This window comes from Patiria miniata, unplaced genomic scaffold (genome assembly GCF_015706575.1).
Source record: "Patiria miniata isolate m_02_andy unplaced genomic scaffold, ASM1570657v1 HiC_scaffold_7, whole genome shotgun sequence".
Taxonomy (NCBI): Eukaryota; Metazoa; Echinodermata; class Asteroidea; order Valvatida; family Asterinidae; genus Patiria; species Patiria miniata.
Genome location: NW_024037074.1, coordinates 32,490,779 through 32,514,015, shown reverse-complemented (window position 1 = coordinate 32,514,015; position 23,237 = coordinate 32,490,779). Strand labels below are relative to the sequence as shown.

The 23,237-nt window shown below is 40.7% G+C and overlaps 2 protein-coding genes across 6 annotated transcripts; one reads left to right on the top strand and one right to left on the bottom strand.

Moving 5' to 3' along the window:
- Positions 1–1,376: 1,376 nt before the first annotated feature.
- LOC119745497 (survival motor neuron protein 1-like) lies at positions 1,377–9,399 on the bottom strand. The gene is made up of 8 exons (XM_038221872.1): positions 9,234–9,399; positions 8,759–8,839; positions 8,168–8,299; positions 7,080–7,286; positions 5,940–6,113; positions 5,271–5,339; positions 3,728–3,880; positions 1,377–1,595 (listed from the first exon to the last, which is right to left on the bottom strand). Exons 1-8 carry the CDS (start codon positions 9,273–9,275, stop codon positions 1,476–1,478), a joined length of 978 nt encoding a protein of 325 aa, XP_038077800.1. The 5' UTR covers positions 9,276–9,399; the 3' UTR covers positions 1,377–1,475.
- Positions 9,400–9,488: 89 nt separating this feature from the next.
- On the top strand, positions 9,489–22,127 carry LOC119745495 (SURP and G-patch domain-containing protein 1-like). Of its 5 annotated transcripts, none has more exons than XM_038221870.1 (12): positions 9,489–9,643; positions 11,264–11,525; positions 12,161–12,372; positions 12,825–13,052; positions 13,628–13,751; positions 14,662–14,768; positions 15,467–15,789; positions 16,721–16,907; positions 18,936–19,103; positions 19,593–19,677; positions 20,487–20,622; positions 21,251–22,127. In XM_038221870.1, the coding sequence occupies exons 2-12, from the start codon at positions 11,452–11,454 to the stop codon at positions 21,275–21,277; spliced, it is 1,671 nt and encodes a 556-aa protein (XP_038077798.1). In that variant the 5' UTR covers positions 9,489–9,643; positions 11,264–11,451; the 3' UTR covers positions 21,278–22,127. The 5 variants fall into 5 exon arrangements, with proteins under 5 accessions (XP_038077798.1, XP_038077796.1, XP_038077795.1 ...); XM_038221868.1 differs by having other exon boundaries at positions 11,243–11,525; XM_038221867.1 differs by having other exon boundaries at positions 11,222–11,525.
- The last annotated feature ends 1,110 nt before the right edge of the window (positions 22,128–23,237 follow it).

The window sequence follows — 23,237 nt, the reverse complement described above, 5'->3', positions numbered from 1 at the left end:
AGAAGAACAAACAGTATAGAATTAATGTTGCTACTGTGAGTGCGTTCGGTAAAAAACTCGTCTAAAAACTTGGAATGTGAAAAATGGTGTCGACAACTGAGCAATTCAAATTGCAAAAAGCTGTGTTCCTAAAAAAAAGGTTTGGAGCGCTTTGAAACATGAGTTTTCAAAATTATCCCGAGTTGTGTGAACTTTGTTATCACAGACTGCAGTTTTTATTTTGTTTAATTTTTTTTTGGGGGGGGGGGGGTCAGTCATCTAGTTGAGTCCATATCTGAAATTCACAGCACAAAATCATTGGGGAGCAGTAGTTGGGGGTTGACTGATGGGGGCACTATTGGGAGGGGATTTGGGGCACGCTTGGAAGGGCAAAAGCCCTCCCCTGGAAAAGGGAAGATACACAAATGTTTTGAACTTGGGCCTGGAGTTGATGAGTCTGTATGCAAGTCTAAGACCATTAAGAGTGCAGACCTGTAAATCGACTCCCATAGACCCCAATGGTAATTACACGTACATCCAAAAATTATATAAAATACTCCCAACTCTCCAAAGTGTTTGAGACACCCATCAAATTAAAGCTTATTTCATCATCTTCCAATTTTTGTTAATTTTTTTTTGGGGGGGGGGGGTTTAACCGATGACTTTTGGGAGAAAATTCCATCAAAGATGATCACCCCTAAAAGCAGTTCTGAAGCCCATCGCCATTTTCAAAATGGACGCCTACACTCCATTACAAAATAGAGCCATTTAAGGGCCTAATTTCATCCACATTTCACAGAAATACAAGCTCGCAGTCCTCTGCACGGCTTCCACCCTTTTTGTTTTTTACAAATCCACAAATTCACGGCCCTCAAAATGCTCCTATACCTGAGAATTTGAGGGCACACCGTGATTTGGCCCACGTAGGCAATTCTGGGCCCATTTACTGATCTGCACCCTTATGACCTTAAACAAGTAGGATGGAGTCAGGGGTCAAGTTTGGACAAGAAAAAAAATTGAGCCAATTTGTCCAGTTTCTAACTTTTTACTATTGGCCACAAGTGACAACACACACTCTCAAATTTGTATCCTTGTGGAGACATTTCTTTGTTCTCGTGTAGTAAAGTTTTCCATTTTGAAAGTGAAGTTTTAAAATGCTCTTATTTTAACCAGAATGCTCTTATTTTAACCGGACTTAATATCCCTTTTTAAAACTCTTCCATTTGCGACGGATTAACCCACCTTGGAAATTCCTAGTTTTTGAGTAAAATCCATATATCTATTTCGTGAAAACCTTGTGGAGACCTATTCATCTATAGAAATTTCCCTGTGGAGACCTTTACAATGTTTTGTTTCCTATTGTGTGCGTGTCTCCACAAGGATACAAATTTGAGCACTGCGACACTGGTTGTGGGGGGGGGGGGGGGGGGGAGGCGACGGTCCACAAATTGAAAAAAAGTTGAAGGTAGGGCAGGTAAACTATAGTTGATCTGCTGCTATCTGGACTGTGCCCCACTGTTTCTTGGTCGTGACTGGCCCCCTGTTGCTGGTCTCATGTGGCTGTCTTGGTTCTTTGGTGATGCAGACTGGCTGGTGGACCTCGCTTGTTTTAAACCCTGCAGGAGAGATACAAAAAAAAAGAGGACTAAACCCATTAGCACATGTATTACATTGTATTACATTTTATTTATTGTGTAATGTCTCCATATTACCACAAAGTGATCAGGCAGTCTGGGTGGTACAGGGAGTCAGGCATGAGAATGGGTGTTGATAAAAAATTAAAAAAAACGGGAAAAAAATTGTGTAACCAGTCCAACGGCCGGGGGCCAAGGGGGTCGCCTTAGGCCCCCTTGTGGGGTCCAGGGGCAGCGCCCTGGTGTGGGTCCAGAGGGTGAAGGCCCATGAAGCTTCTGGGTTTTGGTATATTTGAAACCTGTGGAAGGCTAATTTCGGAGATCAATTTCATACATGTAATTTCAATGAATACAACAGTAAAAGCAGCTACATGCATTTCAAGATTATGAAATCAAAGTAACCATCTGAATAATTTCATACATTTTAATTTTTTTCTCAAAAAGATTGCAAAAATGAGGCAAACCTGACCTGTCTTCTTGTATCAGCTCTCTGGTTTTTAGTTTGCATTATTTCATCTGAACTAGAACCAGAGAGCTACATGCTATTGATAGTTCGAAATTGATGATGCCTTGACGTCTTGCTTATCGTACTTAATTGCATGCTGCACCAATGCTTTAGCTCCACAACTGCCGTGCTTGATGGGAATACACCACCACTCACACCATGCTTCTCCGTGGAGTATAAAACTTATGGAAGCAGTCGTCGACCATGTGTTCATCTTCTGATTTTGCTTGTAAACTTTTGTCGCACCATGACCAATTCCATTAATTTTTTTATTGATTTGTCTATCTCCTTCGGATCGGCAGTTCTGCGCTCAACATACATGATGGATATCACACACATCCACATATACACGCACACTGCGTCGCGCTGCAGATTCGTATATAGAACGATCGCACATGGTATCTTTTGTACACTGACCTATGAAACGTGATGACGTCATTTGATTATGCTATGGCATGTATGGGGAAGGACGGCCCTAGCGTTACTGTGTGAGGCTACACAGTACCTATGCGTAAACTATCATGCTGAGTGCATTGAGCAAACTTCCCCATCAGGACTTTTGAGCATTTACAGCCGACGGTCTATTGTCCGACGATCGTTGACCGAGCGAGCACCAATTTTTCGTCGGTTCCTCAGGGTTTTCGTGCATGTAGTAATCATAGAGTTATGTTATAGATGGTAGTAGCCGTGTACATGTGTTTCAATGAGTAATTTATGCAAATTACTAAACACATTATATTGTAGGAGCTCTGAATTTATTGAAAGAAAAATAAAACGACGTCTCAACTTAGCAATTTCACTCGGAATAAAGGTGGATTTTCAGCTCCAGAGTGGTAATCCAACATTACCCCCTTACAACTCACCCTCCAAAATTTTATTTCAAATTTACATTGAACTCGAAGGCCACAGATTTGGAGGGGACAAAAATGGAATTATGTTTAAAACCGGAAGATTCTCATGCCTGTACAGGGAGTAACAGGCAAAATAGGGTTTTTTTTTGGGGGGGGGGGTATGGGGGCTAATAGGCAGGGTAGATTGGGTTGTTACATGGAGTAACAGGTAGGGCACTTTGGGAAAATACAAGGAGTAACAGACAAGGCAGTTTGGGGCAGTACAGGACTAAAGGATTAAGGGGCTGAATCACATGAGGCAGTTTTCACAAGCAATTTAAGTGGAAGGGAAAACAACCCCTTTGGTAAAACAGAATACATTTCCTTGAAAAATATTTTCAGAAAATGAAGCATGTTTTCACAAGTATCTATGTAAGAATCGGAATTCTGTAACCAACCCAAAACAAGACAGCGCAAGTCGGGTAACCTGGTCCTAGAGTGCACAAAATTATATTCAATCGATTCAGAATGGCTATTCACTGGAAGTCTTTCCATGCATGTGGCCTTCAAAATGGGCAGGATTTAGCACATTACGGGGTAATCCTATACAATAGCACTGCCCAGCTCTCTTCATCAGCCTACAACCATCACGAGTGACGGTCAGTCAGTGAGCCAGTCGGCGAGCCGGCGTCTCAGTCAGTCAGGGAGACTGGTAAAAAGAGGACACTAGGCTGACTCTCTGGAATCAGCAAATAAAAACCCAAATGTTGAGGACTTACCTGATAGTATCCCGTATGATAGCCACTCATGTACCATGACATCAGCATGGCATGCAGGGCCTCCTCGTCCCCTTGATGTACCTCTGGGGATATGGGCAGGGGTGGTGGAGGGGGTAGTGACGAGGGTATAGGGGGCACTGGCATGGCCAAACCCTAGGTAGAAACAGCAGGAGATAATTGATAATAGTATTAAATATCTATAAAGCCAATATAGATGGATTGCATTTGGCAGCCATCTTGGAGGTGTGTCTTTTAATGGTAATTCTTTAACAGTGGTGAGTCAGGTTGGCGTAACGGTACTTTCCTCGCCTTCCACCGCTGTGACCTGAGCTCGATTCCCACCTGGGCCAATATGTGGATTGGGTTTTCAGTCCCTGCCCGATTCCGTGGGTTTTCCCTAGAATATCATTCTGAGTTTTTCTCCCACCTCTATAAACTGTAATTTCTTCATGGGCCCCATGGAAGATCAGTGGATTCCACTAAATGGGCTACCCAGTTAAAATATAAATTAAATAAACAATGAATGCAACTCATGCATATCCATGTTGAACAAAAGCACACACCTTAAAGATGACCGCAGCGCAAGCGATTTAAATCTGGCAGTACTGGCACTCAAAACGTTACATCGTTATTTGTCTGAGCAAACTTGAATCCTCAATTCTGATTGATCAATCCATGGCAATAAATGTGTGACGTTATCCTGTATTACACGGTCCACATAGACATTTATCATGCTTCCAACATTTTATTCATGTTCCCTGTACTGAATGATAATGTTTTTGTGCAAAAAAGAACCAGACTATTTTTCCTTCCAGCCTCGCTTTGGTTACATTGATCTAAATAGGAAAAAATCAAATGGCTGCAACATGATAATGGTCTATTGCACTGCGTGTGTCACACTATTCTAAGATGCTCATTTTTTTTCTGCAGCATGCGCATGTAATAAGACAACAGCTGAAACATTAGCAAAGTGTACGCTTGTTGCATCTTTACTTTCCATCTAGTTTACATGAAGACAAATTTGTTATCCCACTCGCGCTAGTGGAACATGGAAAATGTAGTGTGTCTTTGTTCCACAGGTACATGCAATTCAGCCTTCGGCCTCGTAGCATACGAGACACAGAAAAACTAAATGACTCCACTTTTTTTGAAGAATCAATTCCAAGAAGTAAAAATCGCATTGCCTCAAGAATAGGTTAAACACACTTCAAAGCAAATTGTATATGGGAATTGTTCGTTTTTAAGAAAGGGATTACGGTTTTCCATGACCTTGCATTAGTAAATTTTCTCTGCACTGAACAAAGTAGATCACTAAAGCCCGGTTCATACTTCACGCGAAAGCGAAAGCGAAGCGAAATTCGTGACGTCAACAATACATTCGAAGCGCGTCCACCATTGTTGACGACATAAATTTCGCTTCGCACATGCTTTCGCGTGAAGTATGAACCAGGCTTAATGCTATAATAACGAAACAAATAATGACTGAGTGTATTCAAGTAACTCATGGAATAACCTTAGATTTGTCAGAAATAAGAAACTTTACCTGCGGCATGTAGCCACTTCCATGAAAAGGTGGGTACGGGGGAAAACCAGGAGGAGTGAAGCCGTGTGTCTGAGGAACAGAAGTACATACATACATGTAACAATCACATCATGCCAATCAAAACTGGATTATTGCAGACCTGTACTGATTGCAGTTGCCTATTATGCTGGGTTCGACCTTAACTTTTTTGTTCACTAGTTAGCCGGGCTACTGAAACGGACTCTTAACTAGCCTGCGGGCATTTTCAATAGCCCGCATTTTTTTCTTATCTGAAATACAAAATGGCGTATTTTCAGGCAATTTTGTCAGTGTTTTTAATAAACAAATCTAATAATTCAACCTTTTAAAACAGTTGATAAAATCAGACACAAATTGATGGGGTTTTCTTTCTGAATTTAATGATTTATTTCTTCCTGTACGTTCATCTTTGCCGTATCCCAATAATTTTTCACTCACCAGCCGGGCTCCTAAAGGAATAGTTTGACTAGCCTGCCGCTGTTTTGACTAGCATTTGGCTAGTGGGCTACCGCACATTTCGAACCCTGATTATGTTAAACGAGGCTTTGCCTCGCTGGCTATCGCCCGCTTCGAGGGTGAATTTAGGGGGTACTTATGCAATGTGTCCATAGAGCAGAACAAATGATGAAGCATGTTGGAGAGGACACTAACCATTGGGTGCGGTGGCCAGTGCATTGGAGGGGGCCCAAGCGGCATGAAGGACTGATGAGTTGGCTGCCAGTGATTGTCATGATGATGGGCATTGTGGGTATGACCCCTGACCTCCGACCCTGAGGGTGCAGGACTCTGGTTGTGGTTTGGATACTCCATGGAATCGTAGCCAGCCTGGAGATTTAAAAAAAAAAAAAAAAGAGAAAAAGATCATTCTATAAATTTAGGGTCCAAAGTGTGACTTTTTTCCCTGTCCCTGTTACCTCTAGACACAAAATCCTGAAATCAGGAAAAATCCAGACACAAAATCCTGAAATCAGGAAAAATCCTGACGCAAAATCCTGAAATCAGGAAAAATCCAGACACACAATCCTGAAATCAGGAAAAATCCTGACGCAAAATCCTGCAATCAGGAAAAATCCAGACACAAAATCCTGAAGTCAGGAAAGATAATCCAGACACAAAATCCTGAAATCAGGAAAAATCCAGGTATAAAATCCTGAAATCAGGAAAAAATCAGACACAAAATCCTGCAATCAGGAAAACTCCCGACATAAAATCCTGAAATCAGGAAAAATCCTGACACAAAATCCTGAAATCTGGAGAAATCCTTACACAAAATCCTGATATCAGGGAAAATCTAGACATTAATCCTGAAATCAGGAAAAAATCCTCACACTTCCCGAAATCAGTAAACAACCTAACACAAAATCCTGAAATCAGGAAAAAATCCAGACACAAAATCCTGAAATCAGGAAAAATCCTGACACAAAATCCTGAATTCAGGGAAAATCCTGACACAAAATCCTGAAATCAGGGAAAATCTAGACACAAAATCCAGAAATCAGGAAAAAAAATTATCCAGATTCCTGAAATCAGGAAAAATCCCGACATAAAATCTTTGAAATCAGGAAAAATCCCGACACAAAATCCTGTAATCAGGGAAAATCTAGACACAAAATCCTGAAATCAGGAAAAAAAATTATCCAGATGCAAAATCCTGAAATCAGGTAAAAATCAGACACAAAATCCTGAAATCAGGGTTGAAATTGGGAAAAATAACCCAGACACAAAATCCTAAAATCAGGAAAAAATCCCGACAAATATCACTCCTGGGTTAAAACTGCATTAATTCCGTACCTCAAAGTCTCCATTGACGGGTCGCGTCGGCGAGGCTGCCTCTGACCCTGCTGACATGAGGTCATCAAGGTCTTTCTCCTCCTCGTTCCCGTAGCCGACGAACGTGATCCAACACGTGGCTCGATCCCGGTCAATCAGCTTGATCATGGCGTCATATATGTACTCATCCTCTGTGTAGATTGCACGGCATCGGTCACCAACTTGCCACTGGTGTTACATAAAAAAAAGGCAGAGAGAAGCAATATTAAAAGTTATCCTCCGTTTGACAAAACTCAAAAACAGGTTACTATGAAAAGTTTTGATTTTTACATATATGGTGACACTAGCCCAAATGGCAAAAAAAATGCATAAGAATGTTTTTAATTTTTATTCTAAAGTTTCCTTTACTAAATTTTGAGTTAACAAACTTGGCGAGATATGATTTTTATTATTGTTAGCTATGTGAACTTGGGTTATGGACTTTTCAAATCTGGGCTTTGTGAAGATTGTCACGCTTTTATGGCAAGCTCAAATATTTAGGAAGGTTAAGGACATATACACTGTAACTTAAGATGAAACAAAAACACTTTTTATTGTGTGCGGGCTTCTGTTGCCTCAGTTTGCAAGCAAGGAAACACAATCAAATCAAATGGTTTTACAGAAAGTTAAAAGTGATTGATAATCCTAGTTTTGAAATAAGAAAACCATTTTGATGTCAGCACGCGCACGCACAATTATATATTCATTGTAATTTTTTTTATTTTAGGAACTTTTCACTTCATAATAAATGTGTACCCCCTCTGAACTTTATCAATATTGAGTTTGCTCATTTGTAACATCAAACCAGAAGCAACGTGTGTGTGTAAATGAAATGTAAACTGAAATTTATCAAACTCAAAAAGGATGCACTTTTTTTTCTTCAAATTAAAACAAATGGTTCCACTGGAAAAGGCTGAATTTTGTGATACTTTTTCTGTTCTTGCCAAAAAATATTCACAACTTGACTGGGCAATGTCCAATGAAATAGTTGTCCTTGTGTTTGTAACTCAACAAACGTGGATCTCTAGTTTCTCATTTTGGGATATTTTGGATCACAACACAAATCTTACCGTGCGTTTCTTCTTGTTCTTCTTGTGACTCCAATGCTTTCTTTTCTTGCGTCGGCCTGATCTGCTCGCAGACTTTCTGCCGCTCTCGGCTCCCCCACTTTCTTCATTACTGGCTCTGGCTCCGCCTCCACCCTGTAGCGACAATAACATACAAAGATACATGAAAAAAAGTTCCGCGCAGCTACTGTTTAGAAAAAAATGTTGCAACCTGATGCCACTTCCGCAATTGTGTACAAAGTCTAATGGAGAGTCAAGAAAAATTTGTAAGAATTCCCGAACAAAATTGGAAATGTTTCTCAGTCCCAGATTCATGTCTTATCATCATTTTTGCAATGACTGACCTTCATTGGATGATATAGAAAAAAGTGGCGGCAGGTTGCAACATTTTTTTTACTGTTTATTTTAGCAGCTGATCATCGATCATTGGACACTAGTGTGACCAAGGCTATCAGTCAATAAGCTAGGTACAAATAGGGCACTAGGCTGGATTTTTGGGAGAAACAAAAACAATCGATTCTTATGATTTGGGGTAATAATAGTAATACTAAATAGGAACACAAAGTTACAAGATGAAAACCTTGGAAAGCTTACCCTGATGGATTTGATTGCTTTGTCGTAGGCTTTGATCAGCGCTGTATCATCCCAGATATCTGACAAATCATTGTCATCACTCTAAAATGGAATTTGAGAAAATTTGAGTTTGTTTTAAAGATGAAGGGCCAAGTTTAAGACAAACAAGAGAAGTAAACCCAGCAGAACCCTGCCAAACGTAATGCAATGTAATGCATCAGCGATCAGGTGTAAAGTGTGTTGCATTTAACCTTCGATACCAGTGCTAGTATTTGGGCAGTTCTTAATTAGCTGGGTAACTGACAATAGACAGGGCAAAAACTTCTTTTCCGTCTACCCCCCCCCCCCAACATCCCCCTCCAACAAAGCCCCCCCTCCCACCCATCCCTCCCCCCCCCCCCCCCCCCCCCACCAAAAAGAGGGCTTTTTAAAAAAAAAAATTAAAAAAAAATAAAACTTGGTTCATATGAAACGAGGATAGCCACGAGTTTCATACCTTCTCTGTTCGAAAAGCTACGGTTTCACTGTTGTCGTTCATTGTCTGAAGTGAAAGAGTCAGTCTGCAAAGTATTTGGGTTCGGAAAGTTCCCTTCTTCGACCAAAGCCGCCAACCTCGAGTACGCGTGCTTGATTTCGATTAAAGTCGTGAAAATCCAATCACATAGGGCGCCCTCTTGTGGCATAATCCTCGGAAACCGACCGCTGAGTTACAAGTCCCACAATTGGATAATGTATTTGGAAATCACAGCATACAGCCAATCAGGGCAGTTCTCCAAGAGACTAAAGGAAACCTTCCCACAAGCCACCACGAAACAAAATGTCGCTGTGAAGTGCGGAAAAAGTAACTGTTTTCGCAGTTTCCATCAATTTTTCTGCTAGACAGTGATACTGGTAAAATTTTTGAACGTACGTGAGTAAAGTTTTATTGGTATTGAATAAAGATATTTCGTTTGATAGACCATACGATTACCCTTTAAACGGAAAAAACGGGGAAAAATGTTGCAAACTGACGCCACGTCCGCGATTGTGTACAAAGTCTATGGAGAGTCAGTCTAGAAAATTTCCGAAGTATTTCCTAACCAAATTAGAAATGTTTCTCAGTCCCAGATTCATGTAATATCATCATTTTTGCAATGAATGATCTTCATTTAGATGATATATGAAGAAAAGGTTGCAAATGTATGCAACAATAACATTTAAACAAAACACCTAGATTTATTAGTGACTCCGGATACGATAGTCATGATAAATATGCCCTAGTTTATCGTGATTTCACCCCATTCTATTGCAAATGTTGGGCGCAATCAGTCGATCTGCGTGATCAGACGATTGCGTTGCTCGATGGGTCAATTCTGTAGGATATCTCACTTTCTCAGACTTAACATGTACATGACTTACCTTTTTATAACAAAACCTTCAGAGTTGCGAATTAGAAAGAAAAGGGGAAAGAATGTTGCAGCCTGAAGCCACTTCAGCGGTTGTGTACAATGTCTATGGATATTTAAGAAGTTTTTAAAAGTATTTCCTACCTAAATTAGAAATGTTTCTCAGTCCCAGATTCATATCTTATCATTTTTGCAATGACTGACGTTCATCGAGATGATACATGTATATATATGAAGAAAAAAAAGCAGCGCCAAGTTGCAACATTTTTTGCACAATTCCAGAAAAGGTGTTCAACTGGGTGGCAGTGAGAAATCAACCAGCGCAACCTGATCGACCGTGGCACACATCGACTGAACGCGCCCAACACAACCATCACGATCATCAATGGCAACATGACAAATGTCATGAGACACTTCACCTTACTGCTGCTTCGCCGCATTGTCATTTTAACCCCGTCGTTGAAGTAGGCTACTACCAGACAGGGCTCTGGAGTGCTCTGAAACGTGCAAAACTAAATCAGGCCAACTTTACTCACAGTTTAGCCAGCAAATTTCTCCAAAATTCCACTGGGGCAAACAAAGAAAATGTCCTCAGTATTTCACCAACCAAGTTTGCAGACTCAATTCAATTTTTAAAGGAGACTTTTCTTCAATATTTTGCACATGAGAGGGAAGTCAAGTGATTTCAAAATGGGGCTAAATACTAGACTGGTACATGTCCAGCCATGGTCCAACTATTTGAAAAGACTGACCTCTTCATTCAGTGTCAATAGTCTGGTGGCTTGACTATGGAGAAATGTGTAGTAAATTGAGACTAGTTCCCGCTTGATGCCACATTTTTCTTGAATTCTTTTGGCACAGTTGATTGATGCAGTACTGAAGCTGTGTTGGACTGGTTGTTTTAGGGGCCAGTCTATTTTCTTGTTTTTCATGTTTTCAATACCTTAAGTTTTGGGACTCTCATACACAGTATTGAGAGTCCCAAATTTTTGGACTAGGCTACTATTAGGCCTGCATATCATTCACACTGGCAGGGCAAAATAAATTACTTTGCAACTTGCTGTAATATTTTATTTATTTATCTTTTTTGGTAATGCAGGCCTGTTCTACACTTCCTTAGATTTGTTCGTGAAACTTACAGGACACATTTTACGAACATTTGCCAAATTTAACCATGGCATTTCGTCCTGGGGAACAAGCTGGCAGAGCTACCAGCAGGGGCCGCCCAGCCAGCAGGGGAGCCCAGCGGAGCGAGCCCAGGCCAAGGCCATCACCATCAGCGAGCAGGAGCGCCTGATTGAGCAGAAGAAGAAGGAGATCCAACAGAAGATGGCCGAGAAGAAGAGGAAAGAGGAGGCGGCCAAGGGCGGGGCCAAGAAGGCACCGACGGGTGGTATTAAATTGTGAGTTTTCACATCAACTCGTCCTATATCGTTGGGTATTTGGATTTAGAAATTAAGCACCTTTCGTCATACATTAGCCCCATAAATGTGGCTGTGATACTGGACTACATACTTCCGTATTGACAGCCACAATTGCATGTATGCGGGCAAACTTTTGAACAATACTGAATGACAGGCAACAGCCGTACCCATGCACTTGGCCAAAATTTGATGCAAGCTAGTGAGGGCGCGATTTGCAGCATGACGTTTTCGTGAACAATGGCAGCCGAAAGTCGTCCGAATTCAACCCGAAATTACGGGAAAACTAGACCTCTGAAGGTGCAGAATTTAACGTTTTGTTGCTATTAAGCAGTTGTAGATGGCATTGTGTGAGTATAAAGTGACAAAGTAGTTGCGATTTCAAATTGATTTTCGGCTCCTCTAGCAACGGGACCGTCCACGCACAGGGCATATGGGCAGCTTGTGGCTGTCAGTACGGAGGTACTCCAGTATTACTGCCACATTTATGGGGCTAGTCATGTATATGAATCGGGAATGAATGTAATGTTAAAGAGACCAGTAGCTTTCAAAGTAAGATAAAACTAGGATATAAATATATGATCCTGTATGTCTTTATAAAACTCTTAACATTGTAGTAACATTGGGCGAGCTGCACCACCACCTGCGGCAACTGTGTCAACAGCATCACCAGCTGCTGCGCCAACACCAGCAGTCATAGCTGCAGCGCCAGTTCCTGCAGGATCTGTGCCCGCAGCTGCCAAGTCATTGGGAAACGTGTTCTCCAACGACGGCAGTTTCTTGGAACAGTTCCGCAAAATGCAACAGCAGAAGTCAGGGAAGAGTGAAGGTTAGTGTAAAAAAAATGACAAGGATAGAGTGAAGGTCGGCTTCAAAAAATATGAAAAAAAAATTATTTTAACAGCTGAAAGTAAAAATAGTTTTTGACTGCTGGGACGGCTTTGTTCCATTTGTCAGTCGGAAAGAGGGATTGTAAATGGGTAGGACTGTGTCGATAAAACTGAATATTCGATCATCTACCAAATATCGGAATAGCCTTCTTCTGAATTGAATATTCGAAAAATATGAGTGGTCCCGACATGCAAGAAATAACTGGGGATTTTGGAAGATTGAGGCTATATGCAATATTTACATGGAGGCAGTTGGAGGAGTTTGCAGGATTGAGGTTGCATCCTAGCAAAAATGCCTAGGGAGTTAGGGTTAATGATTGAATACTAAATTATATGAAAATGCACAGCTTTATAACTGGGTTTATACAATGTATATCATTTTCTCGTGCAGACACCAAACCATCCCCTCCCAAGCCAGACCTGAGTGACATCCCCCTGCCAGACTCCCCAAGATCTGCCCCTCAGCCTGTGGCCCCCTCTGTCGCCCCTGCCCCCGCCCCAGTACAGCCCATAGCTTTCAACACAGCGCCCTCCCACGCCAGAAAGTCAGCCCTGCCGGTGCCCAAGCCCAGCGCCTTCCGAGACTCGGACGATGAGGACGATAACGTTCTCGCAGCAAGTAAGTTGATTGTCCTCTGCGTTTGAAAAAAATTCCTGTGTTTCCTTGCCGCTCATAGGTTTTCTAGGTTTTGTAGTAAATTGTAGACAATTTTAAAATCTTACTGCTATTCTGTTCTACACAATGTGTATCATGGAAAAAAATCAATTCGTTACAAAATAATACAGCCCAAACAATAAAATAAAAATACAAACAAATAGCGTAACATCAAAAAGTACAAAAATTTAAAATCTTTTGTAACAATTAAACAAATTTAAACACAATTTTCGACAGATTTTTCTACTTTCTATAACCATCTTTTTGTAATCACTAGAAATTTTATAAAAACGCAAAAGTCACTTAAAAAGAACCTGCATAAAAATCAAAATGCGGAGCGAAATTGTTTATCGTTTCAGGAATTCGCCCTTTTGCAAGAAGTGTCACACTTCGAAATGTTCAATATGGAGAACTCAAAGACTGTTTGTTGAAACCGTTTGTCGAGATCCCCAAAAATGCACAAAATTGCTTTACGTGTGGCTCTTCCTGTGGGCGTTTTCCCTCCCGCCTCCAAGGCCGATACTCATAGGAGCCTTTAGTCTTACCGCCAGACGATCCTGAACTGCTGGCCACAATCCACAGACTGGCCCAGGAGGTCGCAGAGGGAGGGCTGATGGTCGAAGAGACAGCCAAGAAGGAGCACAGGGATGAAGAACTGTACAGGTGAATATAGGCATTATGGAATTAACGCCTCCTCCCCCTCCCCCCCCCCCCCAAAAAAAAAAAATTAAACAAGGAGAATTTTTTTTACAAGTTTGGGAGAATCAACAAAACTTGAAAGGTACCTCGTTTGTCGAAATCTGGTTTACAGAAATTTTGAGAAAACTTTCCTGAATTATTGTACACTTTGAAACAATTTCCTGAAAGTTTGTAAAAGTTTCAAAAAGCCCATTCAAAGCCCTTAATTTCACAGTTTATTATTTGTATTTTGAGTTCCGTCCAAAAACTTAATACCACCATACTTCCTACAAAGACACTCCCATGCGCACTTAGTTCTGATCTTTGTTTGTTTATAGAAAAAAAATTATACACAGAATAAGCATCTCGTATCAATGATGTCAAATTTAAAGGTAATATACAACATTTGTTTTAGCTGTAATTTTGAGAAATGGATGGATTTGGAGATCACTATTTTATAACAAATATTGTTACACTGACCTGTTTTCGGTTCACAGATATTGGAAAAACCTAGAAAAAAAATGTAGTTGTTTTAGTCTAGTTCCCTGAACCTACTTCAGACGAAACAGAGCGATTTATAGACGTCAGGAAATTGCCAGGAAAATTTGGTAAATTAGAGTGAAATATTTGAAAAAACACTTCAGGTTCTTTTTTTCAAACGATGGTCGGCTGACCATTTATTTAATAATGATGTATTTAATAATGATTTGGCAATTTTTTTTTTTTTTATGTTTGCAAACGTTGTATATCACCTTTAACTGGCCAGCATTTGTTTGATTGCAATTGCAGGTTTTTTTATTTCAGGCAGTATATCATTTTCTGTTTCTTTTCCGCTTTCTTTCAGTCATGTTTCACTACTTTGAAATGTTAGAGTTGACTTTTGATATCTCTGCAGGTTTCTCTTTGACCACGATTGTCCAGAACACAAGTTTTACCAGAAGCGACTTGTGGAAATGCGACTCGCCAAGAAAGTGCGTATCGTCAAGGAGACCAGACAAGCAGGTGAATTGAACTTTTTCTTTGGTTTTAATAATTGGGAATATAGGCCTATTTGTCTTGGTTTGAAGTTGTATTTTTGTTGTAATGAAATTGGATACAATTTTTAGGATGGAGTTTTTGCGCCAGGGAGATTTTGTTTTAGTAATTTCTCATGAGTGTTGAGTATGGTACAGTGGAACGTTTGGGAATATTGCAGGAAAGTAGAGCCACTTAAGAAAGTTTGAAGAACTTCCAAAATAGTTTTTTTATCAATTTTGTTGGCATTCTCTTTTATTTTACATGCATGTATAGCAGGCATGTAAGGCTTATTTGTGTGCATGTCCAGTTTAGTCCCTTGTAATTCCAATGTGTTCTTTAGTATGTGTTTTGAGATACATTTATTTCAATGCTGCCATAAAGGATGAAACATAATGGTACATAATCAAATTGACAATACATATACAAAGATATATTTACAATTGATATAAAAGTGAACATTGACTAAATGGCAGCATCTAGGTCCGGGGTGAAGCATAAGCTTTTGTTCCCCAGCCTATGGACAGACAGACAAGTGACAGACATACATGGAAAGACAGAGCACAGACAGTAAGACAGTAATCAAGGCCGTTATTATCCCTATTACATTGCTTTAGTATGCAATTAAAAAATGAATGTTTCAGCTACATTATATAAGCGTAAACTTTTGTCATTTTGTCTTGTAGCTGGGACTACGAATGAAGGAAGCCGCAAACGTAAGAGTCGCTGGATGGATGGGGGCCCGGGGGAGGGCGGAGCCGTCCCGCCCCCAAAGATCACCATCATCGCTCCCGGTTCAGTGGGAGGGGCTGCCGTAAAGCTGCCGGGAGTAGGAGGGGTCGGGGGGACGGGGGCCGGGCTCGAGGGAGTAGAGGAAAATGATTGGGGGTTTGGGTCAGGGGGTGGGGTCTCGACGTCCAGCCTGGGCAGCGACGTGAATCGCGCCGGGATGATTGGCACCACGGAGCTGAGCGCGGCACAGCTGAAGCAGCTGAAAGAACAGCAGGAGGTGAGGATGCATAACAATAAGTCATAACAAAAAGTCAGTGGTGGTGTTAAGGTGAATGTAATGGCAACTAGTGTGGAGATGTTGGCTGTCATCTTCGAGATACGAAGGACGAACTATACATATAATGGATAAAAAGTCCATCTCAAACCAATCAGTCCATCACAAAGCAATTTCAAGTCCATCACAAGTCCATCGCAAGCCTGTCACAAGTCCATCGCAAGTAAATCACAAGTCCATCACAAGTAAATCACAAGTCCATCACAAGTACATCTCAAGTCCATCGCAAGGCCAATCGCATGTCCATCTCAAGTCCTTCACAAATCCATCACAAGGCAATCACCAGTCAAAAAAATCACAAGTCATCCCGATCCAAATCAAGTCTCAAACAAACTGTGACAAGGGCATTCCTTTGTTATTGTTCATCTTTGTTACTTGTGACTGGTGGACTGTGACTGGACTTGTGATCCATCGCAAGCACCTCAACTGCATCCCTGCAAATGGTGGCACGTCACAATACATAGCCTTCAAACTTGGAAACACAAATGTTTCAGAAATTGGGAAAGATCCTTGTTTTTTAGACTCTCTTTTTGAAGAATACCGTTCAGCTGGTCAGAAAAACATCTAGAAACAAAACCCTGTTTTTTTTTAAGAATACCGTTCAGCTGGTCGGAAAAACATCTAGAAACAAAACCCTGGGTATTTTGGCTGGAATTCTTCCTGAATCCTTCAAAATCCACCACTTTGCAGAAAACCAATAGATTCCATGTAGTACAACTGTCAACAGGCATCGAGCCGCATGCGAGGGAATTGTGGCTCGGCTCTACCTTCCTCAATCCTACAAATTCCTTCAAAACCTTATGGTCCATTTTGAAGGATCTGGGAAGATTTAAGCCCAAAGAATTATCACTCGCCATCTTTTACCGGGACACAGATGCAACGCATGGTGGACTCCATGGTGAAATACCACAACAAGATAGCGTCCGCCGGCCGCAGCGCTGAGGACCAGCAGCAAGACCCCAAGAAGAAGAAGAAGAGGTACGAATACGACAGCGACGAAGACACGGAGGGCGGGACCTGGGAACACAAGCAGCGAACGAGTGAGATGCAAGAAACTAAAGGTGATTAGTCTAGCAAAGGATGCTCTGTTGATTCCTGTTCAAGGTATGGCCTCCATGCATTAAAGGTACTACATTGTATACAACATTTGCAAACATCAAAAAAACAAAAGTTCCAAATTACTAGGAAATACTAAGTGAATTATTGTCTCAAGCATCCTGTGAAATCGTGGCACCTGGTGTGCTGTCATTTTCAAGAACAGTGGAATTTTTGTATCAATTTCCAATGATGGTCTGCCAACCATTGTTGGGAAAAAAAAACTAATTTCTTTCATACACTGCCCCAAATTCAAGTCCACATTTTGTTCTGCAATCGGTTACACATCCGTGAATGAGTGCAAGCCAGCTAGTCTGGTTCCCAGACCCGACTATTCCCCAACGTCTATAAATTGGCCCTGTTTCGTCTGAAGTAGGATTTATTTATTACATTTCTTTACCCAGGGTATGCCCAAACACTACAAATGACTACACACATGTACAAATACAATACATAACAAGTACAGTGCAACACGATGATATAAAATAAAAGCATATGGAATGACTGTATGATTGTAAAGCAACTATTATACATATTGTACAACTATTACAAAGAAACATGTACAGTTTAAAACGACATTGCTAACAGGCTTTCCGAACAGCTTAAAGGTGAATTAAGTGAACATGAAGAAAAATATATCGGAAAAATATATTTCTACACATTTGCTGGTTACGGTAACGAGACTCCAGGACAGCTTTTTTTAGTGATTTTTTTCCCAGCATCTATGAACACTAAACTTTAAACAGGTCGGTGTATTAAACAATATTTGCTATAAAATACTAACCCCAAAATCCATCCATTTCTGAAAATTACAGCAAAAGCAAATGTTACCTTTAACAGTAAATGGTGCTTTGTGACCACTTTTGAGAGCTCAAGTGGCAGGGACAAACATGTAGAGTCATCGCAGGAAGACACTCTCCTAGTGGTCCTGCTGAACTGTGCTTTTGTAACCGTTGAGGGTGTACTTGTGAATCATTAGTGCCTTTAACTCCCCTGTGGTTTGACCATTCAAAACACCTCAAAATCTGGGTTCTGGCAAATTGGAGGACAAAAAATGCAGGACCTTTTAAAATCCTCCAGAATTTATTGTTACTGCGCTACCACACCTTTCAATTCCTTTCGAAAGGTATTGAAAGGCAACTTACTGAATTTGCCCACAGAGTTGCTTCACCTTCGAAAACCTTTCGAAAAGTTTCAAAGTTCCAGCACTATTTCACCTTTCAAAACCCTTTTAGTCAGGCAAATTTGAAATGTTTTGAAAGGTCTGATAATTCTCTGCCAACTGCACTGGGCATAGCAGGGTTGTAGAAAAAAAACCTAAATGCAAGTCGTCATTGACATTAACTAAGCCTTCCAAGCAGACTGCAGTTTAGGTTTCCACGGACTCGAGTGGCTGATAAGTCCACCGCTGAAAGCCCATCTTCTGTAGCAAATAAACAGAAAATCCCTGGTGGAAGGTTATTATTATGATGATAATTTCCTACTGGATTCCTCAAAAGTGCCCTTGGCTCTGTAGCTCGCAATCCGGAAGAAACCTGCAGAAGAAGACAGTATAGACCTTACAGTATTTAATTTCAAAAGAAAACCCCAGAAGAATATTCTGTGGAATACCCATGGATAGAATCAGGTAGGGACTGAAAACCAAATCCACATGGACCAGGGCAGGAATCAAACCTGGGCCATAGAGGCGAGAGGCGAGGAAAGAACAGACTGCGCCAACCCGACTTTCTGGAAGGCAGGCCTTTGGAGTTGGGTTCTTTGTCACTCTTTCCTAAAGGCCTTTTTAGTTCATTTCTACTTGCCACTAGTCATGCTCTACCCCTTCAAATAGTGCTTTAATCTAGGGTCTCGGAGGAAATGAAACTGTCATTAAACTTTTCTTTAGATATGCCTTTAATTACAAATAAATACAACTGAATCAAAGTGCGCAACAGGTGTAGATTCATCACTCTGATCTTCATCAAATACGTCCTTCCGTATTTCTCATTTTGCAGAGAGAGCCGAGATCTTGACCCAGATGGGCAGGGGCAAGCATCACCTGGGCGACTTCCTGCCGCCGGATGAGCTGGAGAAATTCTTGGAGACACTAGAAGCCCTGAAAGAAGGCAGGACGCCAGACTTCTCCGACTACCAGAAGTTCAAGATTCAAGCCGACAACATCGGTAAAAAAATAAAAATTGCTTTGGGTTTTTAACTCTTAATTTAAGATAATAAATGCACTTATTGTCTCCCCCACCCCTCCCCCAGGTCTTATGTTGGGGTTTGGCCACGTTTTTTTTCAAGCCCCTGGGTGGGGATTTTGGTCACTCATGAGCATTTTTACCATTGGCGCACTAGATGGAAAGGCAACCAGTTTAGGGTGCCCCACCCATGCATGTTAGTGATTGTCACTTAAAATTTGCACCAGAGGTGGGGATTTGGTCACTTGAAAAGGGACAATCCCCACATCTTGGGCGGGGCAGTTGGGGGGAGGCGGTGGGGGGGGGGGGGGAAGAGGGACAAATAATGGTGTGTTTAACAGTCTCTTTAAAAACTTGTGAACAACTAATGAACACACGCATACATCTTTTGCTCTTTATAGTATAGCTTTGATAGCTCAGCAAGACATGTTGTGGTTCGCTGGTTAAAAACCTTTGAACTCTTCTGAACAGGTTACCAGATGCTGAAGAAGCTAGGCTGGGAGGAAGGCAAAGGTCTTGGCTCGGAGGGTCAGGGCATCACTACGCCAGTCAACAAGTAAGTCAAACAAAGAACTGTTAATTTGCGTCCAGGAAAAATTATAGTTAACATTAAAGTCAGTAGTGAAAGTCATCATGAGTCAGTCACAAGTTAACCACAAGTGACTCACAAGTCAGTTAAAAGTAAACCACAAGTCAATCGCAAGTCAGTCACAAGTCAGTCAGGAGTCAACCACATGTCAGTCAGGAGTCAACCACATGTCAGTCACAAGTGACTCGGGAGTCAACCACATGTCAGTCAGGAGTCAATCACATGTCAGTCACATGTGACTCACAAGTCAGTCAGGAGTCAACCACATGTCAATCACATGTGACTCACAAGTCAGTCAGGAGTCAACCACATGTCAGTCAGGAGTCAATCACATGTCAGTCACATGTGACTCACAAGTCAGTCAGGAGTCAACCACATGTCAGTCACAAGTGACTCAGGAGTCAACCACATGTCAGTCACAAGTCAGTCGAGAGTCAACCACATGTCAGTCATAAGTGACTCACAAGTCAGGCACAAGTAAACCAAAAGTCAGTCGGGATTCAACCGCATGTCAGTCACATGTGACTAAGTGTACTTACAGTTCATTGGCATGGACCAAATTTCAATGGAGCTACTCTGCACAGCCCAAAATCTGCTAAGCACAGAAAGTATGTCATTAGCACAAGGGGGTTACCAGCTGAAGAGTCATTCCTTGTGTGCTGCTTGTGAATGGTTCTCGTCTGCTTTTTGCTTAGAATAAAAACATTCTTTCAACAATATTCAATTATTAACATTATCAATAACTGATCTGGTTGTTGCATCTTTTTTTTTTGCAGGGGCAGCGCGTCCACAGCGACCACCGGCCTGGGCATCGACAAGGCCAGCAACTTGACCAAAGAGGACGCGGAAGACGAGTTCTCTGCTTACCGGAAGCGGATGATGCTGGCTTACCGATTCAGACCAAACCCCCTGGTGAGTTGTAGAAAAAAAAAAACATTTCAGAAAAAATACCACAATTTTGTGGGCATGCTTTCATATGACATCGGACGTAATAACGTCTTGTTAAAAATGCATACCCGTGCTATTTTCAAGTTTCACCTCAAAAGTTAGATTTGTTTTTTTATTCAATTGCTATTTTTCTAGCAACCTAAACGTAATCCACTTTTGAATGAGACATCAAACGAACAAAATCCACCAATATTTACTTATTGAATTATTTCTTCACAAAATTCAAATTGTTGGTTGCCAGACAATAAGTTGGCTCTCGCATGGCGGGTTCATTTGAACTCAGAATGAAGCCATTTTTTCAGGGGGTTGAAGGTGACCGAAATTTGAGTAAATTACTTTTTCCCTTAAAACAAAGCATACAAATTGAAATTTTGTTTGAACAAAATCAAGTTCTTGAAGAGCACGGAGTATGCAGCTTTAAACAGTTCATTCTTTCTGTAACCAGAGTTGAGGTATGCAACTTTAAGCTGTTAAATCTTTTGCAAACAGAGTTAATGAATTCAGAACGAGGTTTGACAAGTTTGTTATTGGAGTTGGTAATCAAAATCAAAAGAATTAATTAAAGTGGTAATTTTCTGGTATTGTTTTGCAGAACAATCCAAGGAGACCATACTACTGAATAATTGAAGATGGAGGAAGTGCCAGGCCCAACTCAATATTTAAGGAGTGGATTTTTTTCCTCCAAACATCCAGCAGTTTTTAGTGATCTACACTACCTTGGCCTAACTCACAATACTTAGAACACGTTTAGTTTTAACTACAGTGGTGTACTTAAAAGGTAATATACAACATCTGCAAACATCAAAAAACAAAGCTACCAAATTATTTTGAAATACCTTACTTGACTGTAAGTGAATTACAGTCTCAAGCATCCTGTGAAATTATGGCACCTGGTGTGCTGTCATTTTCAAGACAAGTGGAATTTTTGTATCAATTTCCAACAAAAGTGGGCCGACCATCGTTGGTAAAAACTGACTTTTTGCAAATACTGGCCCCAATTTACCATATTTACTGAGTCCACATTTTGCTTGCAAGTGGTTACACATCCGTGAACAAGTGCAAATCAGGTAGTCTGGTTCCCTGACCTGACAATTCCCTGACAACTATAAAGTGCTCCATTTCGTCTAAACTAGGGTCAGGGAAAAAACTACAAGAAAGGCATTTATTTCATGGTTTTTCCAGCATCTGTGAACACAAAACTTGAAATTAGGTCATGGTAACAATATTTTGCCATAAATTACTAACTCCCAAATCCATCCATTTCTGAAAATTACAGCAAAAGCAAATATTGTACATTGCCTTTAATGTGGCTTTAGGATATTATAAACAATAGCTGCCACAGTACTGCCACCATAACCGAGGTGTCTCATATTTCTACAGTGATCGTGTGCCTGGATTTGCATACATAAAGACTTCACGGAAAGAAAAGCGAATGAAATAAAGTGAATGAAATATGTACATGTACTTCAGATTTTGATTTCTTCCAAAGAGTTCATTAATTTAAATGTATTGGTTTGATGGGGTTTTTTTGGTTGAAACTTATACCTTTTACATTCATGACTTCATAATTACTAGTCTTTAATAAGGGAATAAATAGGTGCTTGGCTGGTTTTAAACAAGTACGTTTAAAGCTGGCTAGGAGCCTGGATGCAGATAATTGCCTATAAGCCGAAGGCGTGTGTCATTATCTGCGACCAGGCCATTGGCCAGTTTTTAACGTACTTGTTTAATACCGGCCAAACACATACTTATTTCCATTCATAAATACCTTTCGGTCAAAAAGTCAAAATTTTCACAAATTTCAAACGATTTGTTCAACAATTTTAATTCATATTTGTGAAACACCTCTCTGGCCACGTCTATGGCATGTGCCTCAAGCGTGTAGCGCTTAAAATCTCCTTATATGGAAATCGATGTGCGCTGCGTGATGTGCCGCAGAATGCAGCGGTGCTTCATCGGCAGTTTAAAACAGCCCACGTGATGGGCTCTCAACAAATAGGAATGGGTAAACTGTCTCAGGTATTTATGAACTGCTGCATCAGATTGAATGACAGTGCAGCAAGCAGTTCTTAATACACATGCATACATTCAGTGTGCAGTCTTGGGTGGAACGCATAGATCTACATATATGTGACCTGTTCTGTCAAAAACAGACACTTCTGGGCAGAGGTTAAAATTGAGATATGGCTAAAACACACTGTGGGGGTGATTTTTTTTTATTTTCAAATTTTTACGTCTTTGTAATCCTGAACATGTCTAAAATATGCTATGAAAGTTTGAAACCCTCATTTGAACTCTAAATATAGTATTTTTGATGATTTGTAAAGGTATTTCAGTTAAAGAAATGTCTGTTTTGTGACGTTCGTGGCCATTTTCTCTGTTTTCTACTTTTCAACACAATGAACTTCAAAATAGCATAACTCTGCCCCGGAATGACCGGTTTCAAAAATTAAACCACCTATTAAAAGGAAAAAGAACATATTTTAACAATATGCAAAAATCTCATTTTTGACCTTATGCCCAGAAAAGTCTGATTTTGAGAGAACAGGTCACATATGATGTTACAACATGTCTGTAGA

What these genes read in the sequence shown, in the direction of transcription:
- LOC119745497 (XM_038221872.1), bottom strand. Translation starts at nt 9,275, where the DNA reads ATGAACGACAACAGTGAAACCGTAGCTTTTCGAACAGAGAAG. An exon ending in TAGCTTTTCGAACAGAGAAG is followed by an intron (nt 8,840 to 9,233) that starts GTATGAAACTCG and finishes ATTCCATTTTAG; the next exon opens with AGTGATGACAATGATTTGTC. An exon ending in GAAGTGGCTACATGCCGCAG is followed by an intron (nt 3,881 to 5,270) that starts GTAAAGTTTCTT and finishes GTTTCTACCTAG; the next exon opens with GGTTTGGCCATGCCAGTGCC.
- LOC119745495 (XM_038221870.1), top strand. Translation starts at nt 11,452, where the DNA reads ATGGCCGAGAAGAAGAGGAAAGAGGAGGCGGCCAAGGGCGGGGCCAAG. An exon ending in CGATAACGTTCTCGCAGCAA is followed by an intron (nt 13,053 to 13,627) that starts GTAAGTTGATTG and finishes AGGAGCCTTTAG; the next exon opens with TCTTACCGCCAGACGATCCT. An exon ending in TGAGATGCAAGAAACTAAAG is followed by an intron (nt 16,908 to 18,935) that starts GTGATTAGTCTA and finishes CTCATTTTGCAG; the next exon opens with AGAGAGCCGAGATCTTGACC.